Source organism: Amaranthus tricolor, chromosome 15 (genome assembly GCF_026212465.1).
Source record: "Amaranthus tricolor cultivar Red isolate AtriRed21 chromosome 15, ASM2621246v1, whole genome shotgun sequence".
In the NCBI taxonomy this organism is placed as follows: Eukaryota; Viridiplantae; Streptophyta; class Magnoliopsida; order Caryophyllales; family Amaranthaceae; genus Amaranthus; species Amaranthus tricolor.
Window position 1 is genome coordinate 9,687,089 of NC_080061.1, and position 26,824 is coordinate 9,713,912.

At 33.6% G+C, this 26,824-nt stretch overlaps 1 protein-coding gene across 1 annotated transcript; it reads left to right on the plus strand.

Moving 5' to 3' along the window:
• The first annotated feature begins 543 nt into the window (after positions 1 to 543).
• Positions 544 to 25,308, plus strand: LOC130801921 (V-type proton ATPase subunit d2). Its single transcript, XM_057665869.1, has 10 exons — positions 544 to 1,023; positions 2,724 to 2,844; positions 4,540 to 4,647; positions 4,719 to 4,821; positions 5,842 to 5,922; positions 6,055 to 6,140; positions 6,328 to 6,387; positions 6,481 to 6,529; positions 24,028 to 24,162; positions 24,817 to 25,308. Exons 1-10 carry the CDS (start codon positions 843 to 845, stop codon positions 24,949 to 24,951), a joined length of 1,059 nt encoding a protein of 352 aa, XP_057521852.1. The 5' UTR covers positions 544 to 842; the 3' UTR covers positions 24,952 to 25,308.
• Positions 25,309 to 26,824: the final 1,516 nt, after the last annotated feature.

Sequence of the window (26,824 nt, forward strand, 5' to 3'; positions counted from 1 at the left end):
TTCTTTTCGCACTATTACGGATACAAAAATAATGCGAAAATTTGGTTTCAATTGTCAACTACTCCTATCGGAAATCGGATTGACGACGGATTTGAGCCAAAGCACATGCTTTCATATTGTTATAGGTAGGAGAAGAACTCGACTCGATATTAAAAAAATAGAGGAAGCAGAACCAAGTCAAGATGATACTGATCAACCCCTTTTTCTTGCGCCAAAGATCTTACCCTTTCTAATTTCAAACGACTTTTACTAAAAAAGTTTATGGAGTTTTGATTAGATAAACATTAAGATTACCACGTAAATTTTAAAAACTTTTGATTATCACGTAGGAAACCCAATAACTCTAAATTACCACATGGAATTAAAAAAAAAAACAAACTAATTTTAAACAATTCTATATAATCTTGAAAAAACACATAAACAATAACCATAATTTACAAATCACCATAAAATAACAAAAAATATAATAATAAAATATATAAAATAAAAAAGACATAAAACAAAACATCAAAACTTACCCTATAAAATTAAGCCACATAGTCATAATTTACCATCCTCCCCCTAGAATCTTAACATCCCAAATTGTAAACCAAGCTTTCAACCTGACCGGGTGCAAAACCGCAAACGGTACTGGCGAAGAGAGAAGAATCTGGTTTTGTCTCATTATCATCCAATTGATCATCCCCCAATTCTTCTCTTGATCCTATGCGTTTTGTCCCTCCTCGTTAAATCTCCCATAATAACCTGAGTGATCTCATTCTTTCTCTCTCTAGCTCAATCAGTTGGTCTACTTCTCAATTTCATCTCGATCTGCTTCGCCTAATTCAGAGAATTTCTCCAAGATGTACGGATTCGAAGCTATGACTTTCAACATCCATGGCGGTTATTTGGAAGCCATTGTTAGAGGTTACAGGTCTGGATTGTTGACTGCTGCTGATTACAACAATTTGTGTCAGTGTGAGACACTCGATGATATTAAAATGCATCTATCTGCTACTGACTACGGTCCTTACCTCCAGAACGGTAATGTTTTGACTTCTTGATTGTGCTTGTTTTGATTTGTTTGATCAGTTTAAAGATGTTTAAAATTGTGCTAATTTCCTTGATTTTGGAATTATATACTGTCGTCGATCCTGTACTCATGTTTGTGTTGTCTACGATGATCTCAGTGTCAGCTATAATATCTGGATGTTAGTTTTACGTTTGGCTTTATTCTTAGGATACATATGCTAGAACATATCACAACAATAATAAATTATATACAAATTTAGTTTTTTTTTTTTTTTTTTTTTTTTTTTTTTTTTTTTTTTTGGGGGGGGGGGGGGGGGGGGGGGGGGGGGGGGGAAGGCTTATTGGTAAGGTACTAAAGAGATTTAGTGAGTGCTCCTAGCATTGCACATTCTTATAAATACATAATATATTGATAATTGCATTATTAAGTAAGAAACTAAGAATTCTTGATGTGATCTTTGTGTAGCTGATTGGTTGATGATTTAACAGTCGATTACAATTGCTGTAATGTTGATTGTGTGTATGATTTCTTGATGATACTATTCTTTTTGAACTTTAGCACGTTCTTGTGATCAAATCTGAGCAGCTTTTACATGGTTCACCTTGGTGACCATTTGGTAGATTCATCATGTAATTCTAACTTGACAAGGTAATGAATCTCCTTGGTGACAATTTAAAGCATCTGCCCTAAATTTCTTTTCTAAATTGATCATATGATGGCATTTATACAATAACATCAATGCCAAATCCTTAATCCCAAAAAGAAAGGCGAGGTGCATGAATCGAGTTTTCAACTTTTGTGATCGACCACATATATTTTCCTCTTCAATAAATTTTCTAGTGTACATAATACATATGCTCATGTACATCCAAGTTCATATTTTTTTTACTCTTCATGCAAGTTATATCTGAAAAATTTCTTCCTTTAGACCCCCCTAGAGTTAATCTTTACTCTCGAGGATAAGCAGTGAACATAGTTGCACATATCCAAGGCAACAAAATTGCTTCAATCATCCTTCCTAGAACATTTGCCCCTCTAAGTTCTATTCTTATATTCTCATCTCAAATTATCACTCTTAAGTCCCAAGTATGACCAAACATCTATCATAGGATTCACATCTTGGCTAAGTGATCCTTCCTACGTGCCCTATATTATTGATGGTTTATATTTTCCTTTTTAACCTTAGGATTTAGCTATATGAGTGATTCCAATCAAAATTGTTATTTGAAGTACACATGTTTAACTGACACTAGGTGTGGGAAATGAGAAAAATGAAATTTGATTTTGAAAAGTACTTCTAGATTTGTTTTCAAAATACTACCTCAAAGTCAAGTTTTTTAACATTTGCAAAACAATTTCAAAAGGTAAAAAATACTACCAAACACTACTCGCTAAACACTTACTATTTGTAACTTATGGTGTTTTGACTCAAGTCCAAACACACACATAATCTAGCTTGCAGCCTTGGATTCTACACGCATAGTCTAGCATGCTGCTTTAATATAATTGTTCTTTGTTTTTTGTGTAGCACTCTCTTTTCAGATCCTACTCTAATGCTATCTAGTATAATAATTGTAGTTTGTAGAATGTTTTTCTCTATAGACTTATCTTGTAACTCATCTTTTATATAAACAGAGATGGTTTCTTATATTATTGATTTTATAAAGTTTTTTCCAATTTTTTTCATTTTGGTTGCTGTATTTGTCTTTAGAACCTTCTCCTTTGCACACAACTACGCTTGTCGAGAAATGCACTCTGAAGCTGGTTGATGAATATAAGCATATGATGTGCCAGGCAACAGAACCCTTGTCAACTTTCTTAGAGTACATCACGTAAGTGGCATTAGATTTTGTTTATACTTTATCAACTATGCCTATGTTTGTTTTTTTGTTGCTCTGTTCTGCGTAGACATTTAGACATTAGATGAGTTGTTAATTCTTTCGTGTTTGCTATAACCAAAAATGAAACTGCACCATATATCCTTTCTGTTGGATATTAGTGACATGCGTATCGAGGGTATATTTGTATTTAACCTAGCCAAACAAACAAGTGCTACTCTTGTGAGAGACCGTCTTTTGTTAAGACGACTTCAAAATAAGGAGCCCATATGCTAATAATTGTATTAGTTGGGCTATTCAATCTATGTATAGGGTAAGTTGCACGTGAGATTGTCTCATACAAGAATTTGTGAACAAACAAAACCAATCATTTCTTTCTGCTAGTTGATCATTGATTGTATACCTGCTTACAAATCTATCCCAAACCGTTCTGCTAGCAAGCAAACACTATTGCTAGCAAGTAAACACTAAGCCACTCTTTTAGGTCATTATCTTGTTCTTTCTCATCTCTTAGGAGGCCTTTGAATCTGAATTTACAAAACTATTTAGTATTAGTTGTTCACTTGTGTTCTTGGTGTTTACAAGAACTTTTTATTACTTGATTTGGAAGATTATGATGTTCCGAATGTGTGAAAGCTACTCTCATGGATTAGTTGGTTTCACTTTGGCAGTCTTATCTTAGAGAACTTATATATTGGGGCTACAAATATGAAATATCTAAAATCATAGAAGTATGTGCATCTAGATTTTATGCTGAAATCATTATAAAGTAGAATTTTGGATGCATGGTAGAGTGGAAGTACTTTATGCTGCATTGTTTCTTGACATATGCCATTTCCTATATTAATTCCATTTGTCATCCATTATTTTCAAGTGTAAAAAAATACTAGATTTTTTTTGCTTCTATGTTTTATCTGGAAAATTGCCGAAATACGATATTCCAATTTCCAAGGATATATAGGAACTGGAAAGTATTAGTTGTAAGTAGGGTCATTTTCTACGTTTGATAGATATAAAGTTCCTAGTGCCAGTTACTCATTTAATAGGTTTTCTTTCAAGTGCTAGGACTTTGTAGGAAAGATCTTTTGTTTATATGCGTAATTCGGATCTTTTGTATTAATATTTTTTTCTCTTTGAAAGTTGATTTGTATTTTTGATGTTGTGATGTTGCTAAAAGTCTGGAAGGGATTCATGATTTACATTAGAACAAGAGTTGGACTTTCTTACATGGTTTTCTTTTAGTTGGCTATTGTGCAACACTTTATTAATATTCTTATGGGAAAATAAGATCAAATATGCAAGTTGGTGTTAAAGACATATTTTTTTTGATGATATGCAATGCTTACAAGGTCTTGACAATTTTTAAAAAGAGACATTTTTCTTTTTTTTTGCTTAAAACTATAGTACTCATGTTAGGCTTGCGTATGTGTTCATGTGTCTTAATCGGCCATTTGTTTTTCAAATTTTCTGTCATTTTTCCCTAAATGATATGATTTAGTGTCAATAATCATGAAAGAGTGCAGTATCTGACATCGATACTTGAGATGAAATGAACTTGTTTAACATTATTATTAAATAGATGTTGTACATGGCTTTTAAATTCTACTATTTCTTGTGCTTTTTTGCTAGTCAAGGTTTTGAGGCAACGTTTTGTAAGTTGCTTATACTTATTTGTCTTATCTTATCTAGGTATGGTCACATGATTGATAATGTTGTTCTGATTGTGACCGGAACTTTGCATGAGAGGGATGTTCAAGAGCTGTTGGAGAAATGTCATCCCTTAGGGATGTTTGATAGGTACTCACTCCCAAGCTAATCCATTTGTATTCTTTCCCTTGCAAACGTGTTTATATTTCTTTGCTTGTCAGTATTGCTACCCTTGCTGTTGCTCAGAATATGAGGGATTTATATAGATTGGTGCTTGTTGATACTCCCTTGGCCCGATACTTCTCCGAGTGTATCACATCCGAGGTACTAATCTTTATTTTCTTTTTAAGCATGTTCAAATGTATTTCCAACATGCCAATTTTTTTGTTCCTTTGGATTCTGAATCTTGTAAAACATTATGATGCTATATTCGATAATACTGTTGCTTCACTTGGTTTTCCTGATATCATCTAATAACTTACATTGCCCCAATATCACAAAAGTAGTTCCCACCATGGTAGGGTAAGGGGCTTGGATGCAAGCAAGCATTTCCATATAAAAAAAAGTAGGTGATTATCGATTGTCGATTGACCCTAGATTTTCGAACACAATCTGCAATTCACAGATTAAGAAGTGCACAAATTTTAATGAGCCATTTTGACTTTACTCCATGATAATTCCTAAGCCAACAAACTCTAAATCTTTGGTTCTATCTTTATTATATCAATGTGAGATCAATTAAAATATCAAAATATAAAAATTTCTTTTGACGTCTCTCGGAGTTGCAACTATCGTTATTTAACCAGGATATAAGAGGGGGAGATGTAAAACCAGACATCAATTTGTTTTTGTTGCCCCTATGGTCTATATAATTAATGCGAAAAAATGGCACTATTCCTTATCATCCTTTTTTGCTCGTCATCAAAGACGCTAGCATTACATGATGATTTAATTATGATGTACTCACCTAAAAAAATGTTTTGTTGAACATGTTCCTTTTCCTTGATTGATTTCTTTTTTACATGGTCACAACAACAGTTTTTTAACCCAATGTTGTTTAGTGGATGGAGATTGAAGATGGATTATATGCAATTGTAGTTCGTACCCTTCTGATAACAAAGAAGTTATTTTTTAATTAACCTTTGATAATAAACTTCTTTAATTTCACGTAAATAAGAAGTGCACATGTTTTAATGAGCTATTTTACTATATTTTGTTGCAACGCGAAACCAAAGGGAAAGAACAATGAGTCTTTGGTCTCATTGAGAATATTAGAATTCTTCTTTATTGTTTGGCAAATACCTTCTGTTCGAGCCATTTATTTTTTTGTGTTTCATTTAATAGGACTTGGATGATATGAACATTGAGATTATGAGAAACACCCTTTACAAAGCATATCTTGAGGATTTCTATCGATTCTGTCAGGTAAGCATGGAATTTTCTTTAATAAAGAAAAAATATAACTCTTTACGAGCATTCACCCACTGCTGTTCTCACCTTTGATGTTCTTATTTCACTTGAATGATTGTTATAATTTTTTGTTGAATATTGATACAGAAGCTTGGTGGGGCTACTGCAGAGATTATGTCGGATCTTCTTGCCTTTGAGGCTGATAGAAGAGCTGTCAATATTACAATTAATAGGTAAGTTAAGTATTCACATGATTAAGATAAAAAGACAAAAGTTCAATAATTTTCTTTTCAAATTATAAAAGTTCCTTCTCTACCAGGGATAAGATAGAAAATATCTCCTGTAGTGCCATATAGTGGCACTGACACAACTGGTGGTTGTTGAGTATATTCACTTAACCTAAGGGCTTGACTTGTGCAGCATTGGAACTGAACTTACAAGGGAAGACCGTAAGAAGTTGTACTCAAACTTTGGGCTCTTGTAAGTGTCTTCAACAATTGTGTTTAAGTTCATCAATTTTGGTTTAACTCTATTGTGAGATTGATGTGAGATTGGTGTGTTTGTACATCGTAGGTATCCTTATGGACATGAAGAGCTTGCTCTTTCTGAGGATGTAGATCAGGTATGATGCAAAATTTTCCATGTGGGCCATAATTTGAAATAGAATTGTTCCTTGGAGCCATATGTTGAGTGGACTTAGTGCCGACCCTCCCTTCTCCTTTTCTATGCGAAAAATGCGCAATCATATCTATTGAGGTGTGGAGAGGTTGAGGGAAATATTAATGCCCAAACATATCAACACGATTTGAAGGACTAACATGATGGCCAAGGAAGGATTGGAGGAGACGCACATTAGTATCGATCTATACTTACACTACAAAAAAAAAGAGTTGGTGACCAAAACACACGTCGTCGATTTGTAGGGAAAAAGAAATTAACGACTAAATGGTGACAAAACACCCAAGTCACATTATAAATAGTGGCAAAAAACGAATTGATCCCTAGGTCGCCAATGGCAACTAATACCAATTGGTCCCCAGCAGGTCTCCAGTGGCGACTAGGAATATGTGTCCCCATTGAATCGCCATTTTCTTTCATTTTGACGACTAGATTTCAGTTCCGGTTAAGTCGCCATTTGATACCATTTGGCGACTAAAATGCAGTCCCCAATCCGCATTGAGTCGCCATTATTATCCAAAAACTCTAAAAAATAAAATCATATATAATTTTAAAAAAATTTTTATATTCAAAATAATATAAAATTTTGTTTTTTATATTATAAATATAATAATCATACAATACTATAAAAATGTTGAAAAATTTCGAGTGTCATTCTCTAAGGAGGTATGACAAATGTAATTACTTTAGTGGATGATAGTTGATTAAATGATAATATTTACCTAATTTAGAATTTTATTATTTTTAAAATTAGAGCTAAATCTGGTATAGTCTGGAGTACAATTTATTATAGCAATTCTATATAACTAACATAAAATTTGATATATTTAATTGAATGAAAAAGTGATGTATTCAAATAAATAATTTTTAGAAAATCAATATTTACTTTTTGCTTTAAAAAAGTAATATTCGATAAATTTAATCATGATATATATACTTGCATTATTCTTTGAAGTTATATTTTTATATATTTCATACTCAAATTCGTGCATTACACCAGTTTCTACACTAGTAATTATATAATTGTAATCATATAATTTGTATATGATATATATTGAAACTATTTAAACAATAAAAAGACAATCAATAATAATATTAATATAACATTAAAAAGTTAGAAAAATATATTTATTATTAAAAGTTAAATGTTACAAATCAGTCATTTGCTTTTTTTGATGCATAAATCTTTCTCTTATATGTTCATGAGCGATGCGATCATCAAGAGTCAAATAGGGAGGTTCCACCAAATCGGGGTAATATCTCTGGGAAGCCAACCCCATGTCATATACATACGAGGGAGGCTTTGGACGATCAGTCAACAGTCAACTCCTAAACAACTCAAATATTTACCCATGTAGTTTGAAGTTGTGCCAGCCCATAGGTGTTCATCCATCATTTGGTAGTATATAGGCTAAAAATTTTTTAAAAATTAAAAATAATAATAAGAAATATTATGTAAACTATAACTAAAGAAAATAAAACATTTACTTTGAGTCTTTTGTCATCGAGATTGACAAGAATTCTATCTCTTTCTCTGTCGGCCACCCTCTTAGTCCAATAAAATATTTTATAAGCATTTGTCACTCATTTTCTTCATTTTAGCCTACAAAAAAAGTAGTTATTATATACATATAGACATTTGAAATAAAGAACAAAACTTTATGTCAGTGATTTTTCCATCTCTTTAATTACTTGTGCGACTGATAAAGGTCCGCAGTGATATGTCCGAAGTGCCTTTGCGAATAGATCCTCTCTGCGCCAATTTTTCTTGCCTCAACTGCTTTTTCTTTCAAACTCCTGGGTATAGCAGCCCATATTGTAGAATTTGTCCAATTTGGGAAGTATGGGTTACTATGCTGCTCGTCTTTCGTTTTTATTTTTTATTTTTTGGTTTTTCACGGGCAAGTATATTAGATCTTTGTATCTAATAGCAGCTATGGTCAAAAAGACGGCTCGCACCTTGCCATCTATGCGAGGGTCCCACTTGTAATTAATCTATACAAAAAATTTAAAATAATTAAACTATACTATAACATACTTCCTCTAGTTTTTATTGGTTGCTACAGATAGTGACATTTCTCCTCATAAGATGTCATTATTTGTAACAACTAATAGAAACCAGAGGAAGTATAAATAATTGAGAAATTGAAATAAACTTTACCTTGAATTTTTCCCAATAAAATTTTTTAGTGGCGCGGGTGACTTTTAACCAGCATGAACCTTTATTGTTTTACTATAATATTGGTTATAGATGCAGCCACACCCTTTTAGCTACAACCAGCAACAACATCAAAGCTAAATGAAAATAGATTTTTGACCTAAATAAATGTAATATATTAATTTATAAATGATCAAAGCTAAATAACTTACTCTCTTCCTACTCGGTTCCATGGCATCATTATCTGAAAGACCATAGGGTCATCTCGCTCCTCCAAACCTTGATTATGGCTTCTTTGGTCTTCATCATTAGAAGGACGCGTTTATTATCTGAAAGTCACCTAGCGCTCTTCTAGTGATGACGACCAAAGAAACCATAATCAGGTTTGGAGGAGTGGGATGACCCTATGATCTTTCGGATAATGCTGCCATGGAATCGAACAGCAAGCGAGTAAGTTCTTTAGCTTTGATCATTTATAAATTAATATATTACATTTATTTAAGTTAAATATCTATTTTCATTTAGCTTTCATGTTGTTGCTGGTTGTGTCAAAAAGGGTGTAGCCGTGCCTATAACTAATATTATAAAAGTTAAGGCAAGACAAGTAAGGTTCCTGCTGGTCAAAAGTTACCCGCTCCACTTAAGAATTTTATTGGCAAAAATTAAAGGTAAATTATATTTCGATTTCTTAATTATTTATTTGTTATAATCGTTGTATAGAAAAGTACAAGTAGGATCCTCGTATAGATGGCGAAGTGCGAACTACCTGTATGACTACAGTTAATATTAGATACAAAGATCTTATCTACTCCACCCATAAAGAACAAAGAAAGGGAAGTCGAGCAGCACACTAACCCATATGTCTCAAGTTGGACAAATTTTTCAATAAGGGTTGCTTGGAAAGGTAGGGTATGGAGTTTGAAAGAAAAAGCAATCGAGGCAAATTAAAAAATCGGCGCAGAGGGGATCCATCCGGAGTGGCACTTGGGATATATCATTGCAGACCTTTATATGCCACACAAGTAATGGAAGAGATGGTAAAAATCTCTAATATTTTAAATTTTTGTTATTTATTTCAAATGTCTATATGTATATATCAACTTCTTTGTTTTTGTTGGCCAAAAAAGAAGAAAATGAGCAGCCAAATGCTTATAAAATCTTTTGTCGGAACTAAGGGGGTGGCCAACAAAGAAGGAATTAGAGCTTTTTTCAACCCTGATAATAAAAGACTCGATGTGAGTTACTTTTCTTTAGTTATAGTTTACATAATCTTTATTCTTTTTTATTTTAAAGTTTTTTTAAGCTATATACAACCGAATGGTGGATGAACACCTATAGGCTGGCATAATTCCGTACTACAATGATATTTATTCGAAAGTTTTTTTAGGAGTTGATTGATCGTCTGAAGCCTACCCTGTATGAATATGGCATGGAGTCGGCTTATTACCTTGATTTGGTGGACCTTCGATGATCGCTCATGACTGAGTTGATGCGCCTTATTCTTGCGGTGACAGAACTTAGCACGCAACAACAGCTTTTAGATATGGTGCAACACCGTTTTGCCAGCGTTGAAAATGAAAACGCACGATTAAAAGAATTTCTCAATCGAGAGCATTATAGATTTGGACCAAAGAGGTCTAGTAAGGGTGGTTTAAGCTCTTGTTAATGTATTTTTTTTTTATAATTATTTGTACCATTTTACTTTTATTATTAAATATATTTTTTAAACTTTTTAAAATTATATTAGTTTTATTATTGATTGTCTTTTTATTGTTTCCGTAATTTTAATATATATCAAATTATATAATTATAATTATTATTATAATTATAAAAAATAAAATTTTTATTTTTAATATAAAAATTATATTAATAATAATATACGATTTTTTTATATTTTTGGATAATAATGGGGACTGCATTTTAGTCGCCAAATGATATCAAATCGCGGTTTGATGGGGTTTGAAATTTAGTCTCCAAAATGATAGAAAATGGTGAGTCAGAGAGGACACGTATTCCTTGTCTCGTTGGCGACCTGTTGGAACCAGTTTTTCCTAGTTGCCATTGGCGACGTGTTGGGGACCAATTTGTTTTTGGCGACTGTTTTACCAGGGTCTTTTGTCACCATTTAGTCGCCAATTTCTTTTTCCTTACAAATAGGCGACATATTATTTGGTTGCCAACTCTTTTTTTGTAGTGTAAGGAGTAAGTTGCTCTAACTTTTGAGGAAAAGTTTAATGAGTCACACCATGAAGTAGTAGGAACGAGTGATAAAACATGTCCTGAGAAGACTACTAGCTTTTTAAAGAACCATTTAGATTCATGTTGGGAAGATTTTGAAAAATATTGTAAAACAGAATTTTGGTAGAGAATTAGGGTTAGGGTTCATTGTATACTTCTATTTTCTGAATGATTATACTCAATGTACATGAGAATATTATGTAGTAGTGATGTTACTATATTTACAATGTTGTATTCTAGAATTAAGTTATTCTACTTATTTGTTTCCCTAATTACAGTCATCTCAAGAATCTCTAAATATGCTCCTAATATTTCCCACACTCTTTCTTCAAGTTGAGTCGTAGGATCTCCTATGCTCAACTTACTACTCAACTTGCTTAAGACTTCTGTAAATGGTTTATTTGCTACTGCATTTGTCAAGATATCTGCTATATGATCTTTAGATCGAACAAAGGGTAAACAAATTATCCTTGCTTCTAGTTTTTCTTTGATGAAATTTCTATCAATCTCTACATGTTTTGTTCGTCCATGATGCACGGGATTATGTTTGATTAGGAGGAAAACCTAGCTCAGTTAGCAATTTTCTGATCCACAACACTTCACATGTTCCTCAAACAATGCCTTGAAATTCTGCTTTAGCACTTGAAAGTGCTACAACCTTTTGTTATTTGCTTCTCCATGTAATAAGGTTTCCTCCTACTCAAGTGTAGTAACCAGATGTTGATTTTCTATCAATGGGATTCCATGCCCAACCTGCATCAGTATAGGCTTCTATCTCCATATCTATACCTTCTCTAAAAAAGAACTCTTCCAATAGTTTCTTTAGGTATCTGATGATGCGGAACACAACATTCATATGATCTTCTTGTGGTTTATGCATGAATTGACTTATCACCCCAATTGCGTAAGCAATATCAAGTCTAGTATAGGATATGTAAATCAGCTTTCCAACTAGTCTCTAATATTGTTCTTTGTTTGTTGGTCTTGCTCCTTCAGTTATTTGAAGTCCGTGGTTTACTACAATAGGAGTGTTAGCTGGCTTGCAGTAGATCAAGAACATATTTCCCCTGAGATATAATATCCCTATTTCGGACCTTAGAACTTCAAATTCCTTTATATCAAATTCCAAACTTTCTTTTTACGTCCCTTATCTCCTCAGTATCACTGCCAGTGATAATCATGTCATCATCATATATAATAAGGCAGGTTATTAGTTTACCTCACTTCTTGAGGAACAATGTATGGTCTGAGTTGCTCTTGCAAAACCTTCCAAACCACGCTTTAGGAGATTGTTTGAGACCATATAATGCCTTTTTCAACCTACATCCTTCTCCAACTTTGAAATCTTGTTAAAAACCCGGTGGTGTTTTCATGTAGACTTCTTGAAACTCTCCATGTAGGAATGCATTTTTAATATCGAACTGTATTAATGGCCAATCTTGTGTCTTGTGTTGCAGCAATAGGTAAAAAGGATTGTATGTGGCTCTTAGCAAGAATAGATGTCTCACAAAAAAAAAAATCTTTATTAAATTCTAACAAATTGGGAAATATGGTCTAAATACCCTGGCAACGGTGCACAACCAAAGTTGACGCTTTACTACCCTATGAGTTAGCATTGCATTGTCTTGTTGAGTCACCTCGTCCACATAGTAGAGCCTTCCTTGTTCAGTTGCACGACCAATTATCTGACTCGTTGATCCAAGATCAAAAACATTATCTCATGAGCCGATTGCTTTAGTTCTTGAAGTTCTGGGTTTTAATCCTTTTAAATCTGAATTTGTTTCATGTCTAACTTGGGTTGAAGATCAAGTAAAGCTAGTTATGTTAGTTGGACGTCACTTTGATAGGTCCAAATTTAGTTATGTATTTTAAAGTCTATTAGCACTTAAATCTGATTAATTAGCTACTGCATGGTTAGGGAACAACTTAAATTAGCCTAATGCATGCTTAGGAGGCTATTTAATGTTGTTTTGTGAGTTCCAACGCTTGTTCCCCATGCTTGGACGTCCATCCTATATTTCTCTTGTTTTTTAGCTTCCTTTTGCTGTTGTAACTCTATTTAAAGAGAGCTTTTCATGAATGAAAGTCCAGACTTCTTTCATGAATCAAAACCCTTGTGTTTTCTTCTTGCCTATCTTTGTGTCTGTCCAAAGTTAACAAGAGTTCTTTAATACTTTGAGTGTGTTCTTGAGTATTAAAATAGGGGAGATTGAGTTTGTCTTGTCTCTAGCCTAAATCCTAGTGCATTGAGTTTGTTCTTGTGCTTTGGCTGTCTTATTTTCATCCAAACATACATTATGTCCAAATTGTTTCTTCTTTCTTTTCTTTGTTCTTTATCTTCTTAAAATTATTTAGGAAGTCATGAATTAGCATTTACATCATCTGGTATTAGAGCTTTGGAAGTTTAAAGAGTGTTTCAAAGTGTTAGTTCGTTCAAAATAAACACAAAATATTAGACCTGCTGTTGTGTTTCTTTCGGTTAAAAAAAAATCTATCGCTGAAGAAAACCTTGCTGAGCTGTTGAGATCAATCAATTTAAGGTTAGAAAGAATGGAGAAAAAAATGAAGAGAGTGAGATTGAAAAACAAAAGCAAGATACAAGAATGGATGCTATGGCTGATATGCTTTTAAAAGCTACAAGAAAACTGGGTGAGATTGAAAATATGGATTCTAGTAGTGGAAATAATTATAAATCTTTTGATGAAGATAGGGGGCTTAAAATTGATCTTCCTGAATTGATAGTGAATCATTTCTTGATTGGCCAAGGCGAATTGAAACCGTGTTTGAATATAAGGAGTATGATGATAAAAAGAAGTTTAAGCCTGCTGTTCTTAAACTCACTAAACTTGCTGAGTTATGGTACGAAAATATTAAAGCAAATAGAAGAAGAGAAGGGAGGAAAAAAATGGACTCTTGGGAAAAATTAAAAAAAAAAGATGAGGGATAAATGGGAGTAAGGAGTATGAGCTGGAGCAATACTTGAAGCTTACACATCTTTCACAAGAAAATGAGATGAGTGTGGAAGATTACATTAGAGTGTTTGAAAAACTATGATTTGTGATTTGCAAGAGAAGGAAGCCTTTAAAATTGCTCTTTTCATTAAAGGGCTGTCCAAAAATATTTGTAGAAAAGTGGAAGTTACTCACTATGCTTCTTTTAGTGATGTTTGCAAATTGGCTTTGAAATATGAAGCACAATCCAAGGAAGAGAAAGAGAAGGAAAAGCCTAAGTTTCCTTACATTTACTCCTTCCAACTCAAAAGGGAGTACTTTTCAAAGTAGGTTTTCCCATCCAGTTTTACAAACGAAAAATCAAAAGAAAAGGCTATTGTGTCGCCTAGTGAACTTGCAACAAGGAGGAAATGTTTTAAATGTCATGGAAGAGGACACATTGCTAGTGAATGTCCTAGCAAGGCTGTTTTAACATCTACTCAGTGTGCTATTTTGAATGAAGAGGAAAAAATTATAATTTTGTGGCAAATGAAGTGGAAGATTTGGAGGATGATTATGAGGAGGGAATACAACCAGAATTTGAGTACAATATGATGGTGGTTCGAAAAGTGTTATTTAGTGAGCCACAAGCTGATTTGAAGCAACGCCATAATTTGTTTCATACTAGATGCAAGATTGGAGAGAAGACTTGCAATGTTATAGTTGATAGTGGTGCAAAAACCGATGTAATATCATCTGAAGTTGTGAGTAAGTTGAAGTTAGCTACTAGAGATCATGAACCTTACAAGTTGAATTGGCTGAATGATAGCACTGGAATAAAGGTGAGGAAGCAAGCTTTGGTTTCTTATTTTATTGGAGGCTTTGAAGATGAAAGATGGTTCGATGTAATTCCCATGGATGCTTGTCACTTGCTGCTTGGAAGACCATGGCAATTTGATCACAATTCGGAGCATAGAGGAAAAAGTAATGAGTATATTGTAACAAAAAAGATGGTAGAAAAGTTAAATTGATTCCCTTACCCCCTAAAGTTGCTAAGAAAGAAAAAGACAAAAGCAACTATCTTGTAACATGTAATGAGTTTGAAAAAATAGTGGATGAATGTGGTGGTGGTTATGCTTTGATTCTAAGGACCAAAGATCATATTAGTACTTCTTGTGATAACTCATCTTCCTTAAACGAGTTATTAGAAGAGTACAAAGATGTATTTTCAAATGACTTGCCCAAGGGCCTCCAACCAATAAGAGGCATTGAGCACGCCATTGACTTGATTTCTGGAGCACCTTTGCTAATTGCTTATAGATGTAACCCCGAGGAGAGTAAGGAGCTTGAGAGGCAAGTGAGTTGATTGAAAGGGGCTATGTGAGAGAAAGTCTTAGTCCTTGTGCTATTCCTGCCCTTTTAGTGCCTAAGAAAGATGACACTTGGAGAATGTGTGTAGATAGTACAGCCATAAATAACAGCACTATCAAATACCGTTTTCCTATGCCTAGGTTGCAAGATATGCTTGATGAATTAAGTGGAGCCTTAATCTTTTCAAAAATAGATTTAAAGAATGGTTATCATCAAATGAGAATAAGGGAAGGGGATGAATGGAAAACTGCTTTTCAAACAAAACAAGGGTTATATGAGTGGTTAGTGATGCCATTTGGCTTTACAATGCTCCAAGTTCTTTCATGAGGTTAATGAATGAGGTTCTCAGTCCTTTCCTTAATAATTTTGTTGTTGTTTACTTGGATGATATTCTGGTGTATTGTAAAAACAATGAAGATCATGTGGTGCATTTGAAGAGGTTGTTTGAAAAATTGAGGGAAGTAAAGTTGTATGGAAAGCTTGAGAAGTGTTTGTTCATGACCCCTAGTGTGTCATTTTTAGGATACATTGTGACTAGAGAAGGAGTGCAAGTAGATACGGAAAAGGTTGAGGCAGTTAAGTCTTGGTTGGTTGGTTGGCTCCAACCAATGTGTATGAGGTAAGGAGTTTTCATGGGCTTGCTTCTTTCTATAAGCGGTTCATTAGAAACTTCTCTTCTATTATGACTCCCATTACCAAGTTAACAAAAAAGGGTGAATTTGAAAGGAGTGAAAACGCTTAAAGGGCTTTTGATAAAGTCAAATACATGCTTTGCAATGCACCTATACTTGTTATCCCTGATTTTAACAACTTGTTTGAAGTAGAGTGTGATGCAAGTGGGGTTGGAATAGGGGTTGTCCTTATTCATGAAAAGAAGCCAATAAGTTACTTTAGTGAGAAGTTAAGTGGGGCTAAATTGAATTATTCTACTTATGATCGTGAGTTTTATGCCATAGTTAGAGCTCTTGATCATTGGTCTCATTACCATAGACCAAAACCCTTTGTTCTTCATTCTGATCATGAGGCTTTAAAATTCATAAATGGGCAACAAAAACTTAATAAAAGACATGCACAGTGGGTAGAATTTCTTCAATCGTTTAGCTTTAGCTCCAAGTATAAAGATGGAAAAAGTAATATTGTAGCTGATGCTTTATCTCGAAGAGCATACTTGCTTTCTATGGTGGATGCTAAGGTTTTGGGTTTTGAACAACTCAAGGAGTATTACAAAGATGATCCTGATTTTGCTAATGAATTTCCAAAGCCATCGAAAGATTATGTTGAGCAAGATGGTTATCTTTTTAAAGGTAACAAGTTGTGTGTTCCTAAGGGTGGCATGCGTGAATTGTTGGTAAGAGAAGTTCATAGTGGTTGATTGGCTAGTCATTTTGGCATTCAAAAGACCCTTGATATTCTTGGTGAGCATTTCTCGAAGGATGATCAAGGATGTTACTTTAGTTGTGGAGAGATGTGCTACATGTCAAAAGTCAAAAGAGCATTTCACAAAGGGGCTTTATACTCCATTACCTGTTCCAGATTCTTCTCGGAAAAGTGTTAGCATGGATTTCATTGTTGGGCTACTGCAGACTCAAAGGGGTAGAGATGGCATTATGGTGGTGGTAGATAGATGAAATAGCCCAAACCAACGTAAACATTATAATAATACTGTCTACAAAGCACAACGGAAGACTCATAGAAGTCTGGGCTGAATCCGACCTGTGGCTCGATAGCCACAGCAAACCAATATCAGAGTATTTAAAAACTTTTTACATTATTAAGTGAATACTATTTATAAAACATTGCAAAATTACTCCAATTTAATTTACAATATCTAATTTACATTATGTATTTTAAAAAGAAGTCCTCGCCTTGCACGTAACACATAATACAAGTAGGCATCGTCTCCACAGCAGAGCTAATCTGAAAATGGATCTATCTCCCATAAGGGATAGACCCCATCAAAGACTGTCAACAATTGAATTGTTGAGTAATCCGACAAACTATTACATTTATATGCAAGTATTAACAAATATCTCCAATTTAATCTTTTCCTCATTTGGTAACTCCTTATAAAACGTTAATTTATCAAAACCCAAACTCTTTTAAAAGACCGTTTGGTATCGATGTAAATACGACTAAGAACCTTCGGTTCATAGTGAATCAAAACACGGCTATAACTTTACAAGTTAATAGCGAAAATCAAAATGCGGCTATTACTTTACTAGTTAATAGCGAAACAATACGACAAATGAAACATATGATTTCATTTGCGAAACAAACAAAACTTTATATACCAAACGTATTCATTCAAAACTCATATGAAAAGAATAATATAACAACACTTTAAAACGTGGGAATACATGGACCGTCAGGAAGTAGGCTTGATCTAAATCATGAGAACACGGGTGATCGTCATCACCGAAAATACGGTTCTTGCAGGAACGAAACGGGATCGGGGGCTCGAAACCGATCCGAATAACCATTACCTATTATCAAGCTATAGGATTTCACAATAATCCGGATATAAATATCCTTTGCCGATTCCCATAAATGGACAATTTTCAATGTCGAATATTTCAATATAAAACAAAACAATAATTTAATTGATTTTCTTTGAAATCAACAATCATACTTCATTTTCATAATACGATATTTCAAGACTCATATTTTTTAAGTCAATAACATACAAAACATGATTAATTTTTATTAAAATCATTTCACAATACTAATAATATTATTACATAAACAAAGCAATCAAACCAATATTTTTCCCATCATCAATTGAACATAAAAATACTTAAATTAGCTTTAAAAGATATTGGATGCTTGTAGGTTACCTTTAATGAGCAAATTGTTCAACCAAAAATCATATTAGAAAACCAAAGAACTTTATTGATGCATTTGAACAAACACCTTGTGTACATCAACTTCTAACTCCTAAAGATAACAATCCAAGCTCCCTTTTTGCATCACCGTCAATAATACCCAACAAATTCATACCATCCATAATTACCGAATAAAGAAACATAAAATAATCGTAAATACTTGATTAAAGGAATACCCAATTGAAATCCCAATTTGAACAATTAACCTATAATTGACTATTTTAGATTTTCATGATAGTTTGTTAGTATTTTGGGCATACCTCTCTCATATGAACTCATTTTGGGCCGATTCAAGTGCCCACGCGACCGCGACTCCGAGCTCTACAAATCTTATGAAGAAACCAGAACCTAAAAATAACTGTAACTGTCACGAAAACAGACAGGAACAAACAGATATAATCTTGTTCCCATGAAATGAACATTACTCTCAACTTTGAACATGAATCAAAATCTCAACTTGTGACCACTAATCAAATACTACCACATGAATTAGAACTCAAAGAGAACCCAAATGAATCCAATTTCAATACTTGAACTAATTACTCAATTTATAAACAATTACTCTAACTTCAGATTTGAATCGAAATATATGAAATCTCAAAATAGAGGAAAGTATAAAGTGATTCTAATTTTTGGTCTTTCTTTGAATGAATAAAATGAGGTAGATGATGACTATATTTTTGATAATGGAATGATATGTGACTTTGTTTTTGATAATGGAATGATATGGGACTTCTTTTACTGATATTGGTGAAGAGTGATAAGGATTAGTGTCCTTGAACACCTAACTATGTGACACAATCGTTGCATGTGTGTCATCAAATGATATTACCAAATTTTTATCTGTTTTTGATTATACTCAATCTTCATCGTATAACTTACTTTTTATCCCAAAATAATTACGACTATTATCCAAATGTATTAAAATATTTTACTAAGTCCCAAAAAAAATATCATGCTTAAGAAATACTAAATCCAGATACACTAAATTAATTATAATTAATTAAGCGGCTAATATTTGGGCTATTTCATTAGATTTTCCAAAATGCCTCATTTTGTAGCTAGTAATAAAACAGATCATGCTGTATAAGTGGTTGAATTGTACTTCAAGGGAATTGTCAAACTTCATGGCATTCCTCGAAGTATAGTTTCAGATAGGGTCTCTAAGTTTTTAAGTCACTTTTGGAGGACCCTATAGAAGTTGATTGGTACCAAGTTACTATTTAGCACCTCTCATTATCCCCAAACTGATGGGCAAAACGAGGTGACAATTAGAACTTTGGGTGCCTTGTTACGTGGTCTTGTGAGCAAAACGCAGAAAGATTGGGACGTGAAACTAGCCCATGCGGAGTTTGCTTACAATAGGGCTCATTCTTTTAACTACTTCTCGTTCTCCTTTTGAAGTGGTGTATGGAGTGAATCCATTTGTGCTTGTTGATTTGATTCCCTTGGTAAAAAATAATATGGTAGAAAAGGATGCAAAAAAGAGGGTGGAAACCTTTCAAAAAACCTGTGAGCAAGTAAAGAAAAGAATTGAGGTGATGAATAAAAAATACCAAGAGAGAGCCAACAAAAAAAGAAAACAACCCATATTTAACCCTGGGGATTTGGTTTGGCTTCATTTGAGAAAAGAGAGATTTCCTAAGCTTCGCAAAAACAAGCTTATGCCTTGTTCTGATGGTCCGTTTAAAGTACTTGAGAGGGTAAATGATAGTGCATACAAGATTGAACTTCCTGATGAGTTGATGGGTTTTAGTGCTACTTTCAATGTGAGAGATTTGTCACCATACTTAGATGATACAAGTTTGAGGACAAACTCTTTAAAAGGAGAGAATGATCCAAGATCAAAAACATTATCTCATGAGCCGATTACTTTAGTTCTTGAAGTTCTGGGTTTTAATCCTTTTAAAATAGGGGAGATTGAGTTTGTCTTGTCTCTAGCCTAAATCCTAGTGCATTGAGTTTGTTCTTGTGCTTTGGCTGTCTTATTTTCATCCAAACATACATTATGTCCAAATTGATTCTTCTTTCTTTTCTTTGTTCTTTATCTTCTTAAAATTATTTAGGAAGTCTTGAATTAGCATTTACATCACTTGTTCGAACATCCTGAGAGAGAAAGTAGAGTACATAAGAACAACACAGTTAAGTTCCTTAGTCCGTTGACTAATTGGCAACAGTTTATGAGATAATAATGGAATATTAAGACAATTGGATAGTTTCAAATTAGGAGAAAAATTCAATGTTCCCTGCCTAACGAGGACAAGTCTCCATTGGCTGTTTGGATATGGTTTTTTTTTCTTTGTGGTTTAATAGAGGTTTTGAAGTCCTGTGGGTCATATGACATTATATCAGTTTCCCCACAATCAAAAAACCAAGATCGATTTTTTTTGCGGATTTTTTGTATTGGAATTGGAATATGAAACTCAACCCAATACTTTTAAGTGGTATTTTTCCTGGTCCAATAGGAATGTTTATGGGAATTGGGATAAGTGGTGGGATAGGTTTGGTTGGCTTAAGAGGAAAAAAGGATATTGTGGTCTTAGGTGAGGGAGTAGAATGATTAGGTTTTTTACAGGAAAAATCAATGGATAGGGGTTGAAAGAAAAGTGGGGCGGCATAGGTAGTTTTTGGGCAATTTTATTATCAAAGCAACTTTCCCTTTTTGAAAGAGGGAAGTTTCCTTCCCTAGTACTCCATTTCAGTTGGTCCTCCATTGATGAGCACTCATCATTTTTTTCTTTGTTACTTTGTTTCTCCTCTTGGTCCAAGCAATAAGCAGCTGTACCACTAGATTTTGGGTACCCAATGAGTTTGAAACACCCTTCCTTGGTGTGCCTTGATCCCCCACAATGGTCACATTTTAGATGAGATCTCTCATCTTCCTGTGGACTTGTGTGTCGGTTTTGAGAGACAAAACCACTTCCTATTCCTGAGGATGTTTCCTCGAGTGACGGTGCCCCTCCATTCATGATTGTTCTTCGAGCAACCTCCCTTCTAATGGTTTAATATGCAACTTTCACCGTGGGTAATGGACTTTGATTTATCAAGTACTTTCTTTCTTTGTCCTTTAAGTTGTCGATTCCGGCTAAGAATTAGTATAATCTGTATCTTTGTGCTATTTCATTGAATCTAGTTATGTCTTCTAGACATTTTATTGGGTTTGGCATTCTTCAGTCAATTTCCTTCCATATGACAACTAATTTACTGTAGGACGCGTCAATTGTCTCTTTGCCTAGTTTTCATGTGTTGGCTTTGACCGCGAGGGCAAATATTTGCTGAACTCTCTTGGCCACTGCTTTACATTATTTCGATGCCTCTCCATAGTTCATATGCTGTTGGATAATCTAGATATTGATTTTGCCAACTCCGCATCTATATTTTCTACAATCCATGAGAAAACTAAAGCATCTCGCTGGACCCAAGTTGCATACCCTGGGTGGTCGGTGGATGGGGGTTGATTGAACCTTCCCCTACCACTAATGGCTAGGTGCATCAAGCAAGACCATTTTGCATGATTGGAATTGTTCGGTTTTCGGCCAAATGAACACTTGAATTTGTGGTTTCCATGGCTGGTTTGTTGGTGTTTAATTGTTATAGCAATTGCAACAGCTGGTCATAGTTACCGATGCTTCAATTTGGTTTTGAAAGCTCGATTTTGCTTCTGTTTTTTCCATTGCAGTTAAGGGTTTGGTAGATGATGAAGCGAAATGGAACGGTTTTTTTAAAAAAATCATTCCCGCTCTGATACCTTTAAAAATATTGTGAAACAAAATTTTGGTAGAGAATTAGGGTTAGAATTTACTGTATTCTCTAATTTTCTGAATAATTAAACTCAAGTACATGAGGAGATTATATAGTAGTGATGTTACTATATTTATAATGCTATATTTTAGGAATATATAATTCTATTTATTTGTTTCCATAAGTACAATTATCTCAAGAATCTCTAAATATGCTACTATTTCCTACAAATTAACCAAGGAAACAATTCATTTGGTGAGGCAATTGTTGGAGTATTATAAAGGAAGGAAAAAGGATTTGCGCATAACTCGAAGGTATATGAATGGGTCATAAGAAAAGTACTTTGGTGGATAATGTCAAAGAAAGGAATAACTTGCAAGTATATCATAGTTTGAGATGTGTAGTAGGAAGTGATAAACAACGCTAGGACTTACATAGGTCCAACAAAGGATTTTGAGTACTTTCCTCTTTGCAGTTGTTTTAGGCGAAACAACACACTTGATTCAGGTGGAATTATTTTGTTGTATGTTTTTTTCCAAATGATATTGTATTGATGGACTAAGACTGCAAATTAGGTCTCCAATTATCGCGAACTAGGAATTGTGGAGTTAGTGTGGCATGAGTAAGAGTCGAAGGGATTTAGACTAAGTCGAAATAAGAGAGTATATGGAATGCCAATTTAGTATCAAGGAACAAAATACACATGTGTTAAGATTGGAGGTTATAGAACTACAATCGAGTGAATATTTTTGATGTCAGAGAAATGTAAATGTTTATCAAGATATAACGCCCAAGACTTGGTTAAAGGGAATATTTTTATTTGGAAAACCCCTAGACCTGTGTTATTATATGGGCCAGTATATAAGGCCTTCAAAAATAATAAAGGAAGATAAGGTTAGATGAGATGTGTATAGTATCATAGATGAGCAAACATACAATGAAAAATTAAAATTTGGAATGTAGAAATAAAGGAGTTGAAAATTGCAAACATCTAAGATAAGATGAATGAAATTTGTCTTTGTTGGATTGGTATGTGCTATAAGAGTTCTTCCATAATACCCGAGTAGAAATGTGGAAGGTTAGATCTAAGGAATTTTTGAGCAAAGAAAAGGGCGGCCAAAATGACTGAATGGTTGGAGTGGGAAATAATATGAAGACAGAAAGTTCTAGAAGTCCATATGGTTGGGATTCATAAAGGGTGAGAATTTATGTGGATGATATCTGGGTCTAGAGTATTGGTTTAATGTGGCCAACCGTATTTTATGAGCTTAAGACTTTAATATTGCCCTGAACATTTTTTCTAATTGGATACTTATCAGAATCTCTAATAATTGTAACTGCTAGATCCTTGTGCATAAAATACAAAGTGCTCTTTTTTCAAAACAAAATCATGAAGCTTAGTTAAGTCTTGCTATGTTGCTTACTATCAGCTGATTTTTTTGTAAAATTGTAAGTTTTGAAGTTTATAGCTGCTGTTCTTAGTTACTAGTAATTTAGTATATTGGATAGAATGGAAGCGTTATGAATCTGCTTCTGCCTTCAGCGCCAATTGGTAAGATTCTCCTCTGACGTGCAGTTCTTGGATGTGGTTCTGCCCACAGACGAACACAGCCTGTGTAATCAAACAATATACCGAGGAAATACACAAAAAAAAAAATTCAGAATTGCCTCGTTTATTACTGACCAAATGAATACAATTGCATACTTCGAGTTTCCCAACTCCCAAGCAATCTAATGCCGTTCTTCTACAGAAAAATAATCTTTCCCATTAGTTGACACACAAGCCCTATATATATAGGCTTCTAACTACCTAACAACTTTACCTAAAAATAGCTATTCCTAAAATGGTCTTTAAACTACTAATTACAAGATATTATTTACTAAGTAATTCCTAAATTACTCCTATTAAGCCATTTATGACAGGAAGACTTGGCAGCTTTAGCCCGCTTCATTGAGTTTAGCTAATAACACCTTAACCGATGGTTTACTCTCACAACAACAATGTGGTGGTGTTATTACAATCATGCTTGGATTTAGATGTTATATGATTACACTACTTGGAGCTTCTAGAATTAATTATTTTGATTAATTGATTTGTCTCTGATACAATCTTATATTATAGGTTCGTGGTGTTATGGAAAAATACCCACCATATCAGTCAATATTCTCCAAGATGTCTTATGGAGAAAGCCAGATGCTGGACAAGGCGTTTTATGAAGAGGAGGTCAAGAGATTATGCTTATCATTTGAACAACAGGTTGTTTTAACCTTCTATTCAGTTTCTCATTTTGTTTTCCCCCATATATCTACATGTAAGGACGGACCCAGATTTTGCAAGATGAGCTTGCGTAACTTGATTAAATATTTACTTCTATGCATGTGTGATATTACATTGGATCTAGTGAACTAAATTGAACATAATGTAAATTCAAAAAAGAAATATACAGTTCTAAAAACATATTGGTATTTCCTAGCAAGTAAACAACCTTCTATCCTAGTGGTAAAGTACATATTATACAATGTCATAGGTCAAAGATTCAAATCTCATACAAGTTGCGTCGGTTGTATCATATTTTTTCATAACTTGATTTAGTAGATTCTGAACCCATAAAGAAAATATTTTAGTATCGTCAATGCATGCTTAAAGTAAATTCTAAAAAGATGAATACCTAAAGCAAAACTTCATTTATAAAATCGGGAAAATATGATTGGCCTGGGCACATTGTTAGTGAGTTAGTCACTTAGCTTAGTAGCGCTTCATAGTTTTATGTCAAATGCTGCGTGGTCGTTTCATAGCACATGCAACTTCAAGGATGGGATTGCATATGCAAACCCCATACAACATTCTACGTCTGTCCATGTTTACACCTTCAAGTTCATTGACTGAAATTTTGCCTTGTATTTGCTGCAGTTCCATTATGCTGTGTTCTTTGCTTACATGAGGTTGAGGGAGCAGGAAATTAGGAATCTGATGTGGATTTCCGAATGCGTTGCACAAAACCAAAAGTCTAGAGTTCACGACAGTGTTGTCTTCATATTCTTGTAGTCTTCGTACAAGTTGCCTTCTGAGCAAATATGAAAAACCTTGTGTGATTTTCAGGAATTGCAGGAGTAAATTCCATGTTGATTGCGCCTTTGTACATCTAATCTAAATTATGTACGTTGTAGAAATCAATTGCAAACATTATTTATACTGTACAAGGTGGAATAAAGCTTTGGTGTGATTACTTCATTCAAAAGGTCACCTGGATTCCATTCTGCTGGGGAGCCAGACATTATATGTCCGTTTTGTGTTAAACTCGACTGAATTCTGACATATTATAAGTCAAATTTTGAACTGCTTCATTCATTGCTGTGGAATTGCCCTATTTACTCTAATATTTATACCTTGTGTTATATTTACGAGCTACTCTTGTGACAGACCGTCTCATAGTGATACACTTGAAACAAGAAGTCTATATGCTAATACTTTGTATAATTGTATTATTAGGCTATTTAAATAGTCATCTTACGATAAGATTGTCTCATACAAGAATTTGTGTATAGTTATTGATCTATGGACTTCAACTAGCTGGAAATATTGAATTTTATGCCAATTTTCAGATGGATCTAGTTTTTATGCCAATTTTCTTATCATTCTTTTTAAATTAACTAAAAAAACTTTTTATGGAGTAATTTTTTGAAACTTCGAAATTTAGTTTGGTTTAACCATTCCAAATTAAATTTGACCTTAGTTGCTAAGTGCACCTTATCAATAAAAAAATCAAATGTAATTGGGAAATCTACTGCCTATAATCGCTTTACAAGTTTGCACAAATAAGTCATTCTAGTTTCATACTTTCAAACTAACTTTCCATCAAAAAACAATGTATAAATTTTAGAATGAATCAGATCTTGTTTTATTTCGAAAGTAAATATCAGTTTTTTTATAAGATCATAAGATTGATTTTCATATAGTTCATCTTTTTCTCAATTTACTCTATAATAAAAAAAATATGCCATAAATTGAAATAGCTTTTTCCTAATGAAAAATCCTTCATTTAACTAGTTGTGGAGTTTTATGATAATATTTTACGCATTTTAATTAACAAAAATGGTTAAGAAAATGTTTATATTGAACATACCAATTTATTTTGCTATACATTAAAATGTGTATATATCAAGAAAATGTTTGTATTGAACATAAAACGTTTTCACAAATTTAACTTTCTTCGCCTAAAATTGGACTTTCTTCGCTTGGAATAAGCTTTTTTCGCCTAAAATTTGGTTAATCAGAATCTTTGTCTGAATAAGCTCAAATTACTAATGAAGAAGAGTAATACAAAATTAAGATCCAAGATGAATGTTGACACAAAGAAATCTCATATTTCAAAAATACCGCAACTTAAATTAGCAACTTTTCAAACACGAGACAAAAAAAGAAAATTTGTAGTAAATTTATAAAATATTAACCTCAAGCTCAAAGGAACGCAACCTCAAATAGAACAAGCATGAAGATCAAGCAGTAACTCGGGTATTTGACCAAGAAGTAACTCGATTCTCAATTCTAAACACAGTGAGGATTAGAGTTGAATCAAAGCAGTTCGATCTCAAGGCAAAATAACCCTTTTTCTGATGCTGTTATTGTTGACCCACAACCAAAAATTCTACATCAACGAGTTAAATAAAGAAACAAACAAGACATAGCTAAGATGGTTTTAAGTTAAGCAAGGTTCAATAATGATTAAGCAAATGACTATAAAAAAGAAATAAATGGAAAACAAACTACAAAATTCCACTTCTAAATGACTAATCAAGTACAGTGGGAAGCTCTAACGTATCATCTGAAAATAAACAGCACTAACTATCAGCATTCTCCACATCGCAATGCCACAAATCGACTAATTTACAACTGCAGTAATCTCTATCTTTGAATTGTA

Excerpts from the sequence above, each read along its gene's own strand:
- LOC130801921 (XM_057665869.1), top strand. The coding sequence starts at position 843 with ATGTACGGATTCGAAGCTATGACTTTCAACATCCATGGCGGTTATTTG. Across the intron at positions 4,648-4,718 it reads CCCTTAGGGATGTTTGATAG|TATTGCTACCCTTGCTGTTG; the intron begins GTACTCACTCCC and ends TTTGCTTGTCAG. Across the intron at positions 6,141-6,327 it reads GTCAATATTACAATTAATAG|CATTGGAACTGAACTTACAA; the intron begins GTAAGTTAAGTA and ends TGACTTGTGCAG.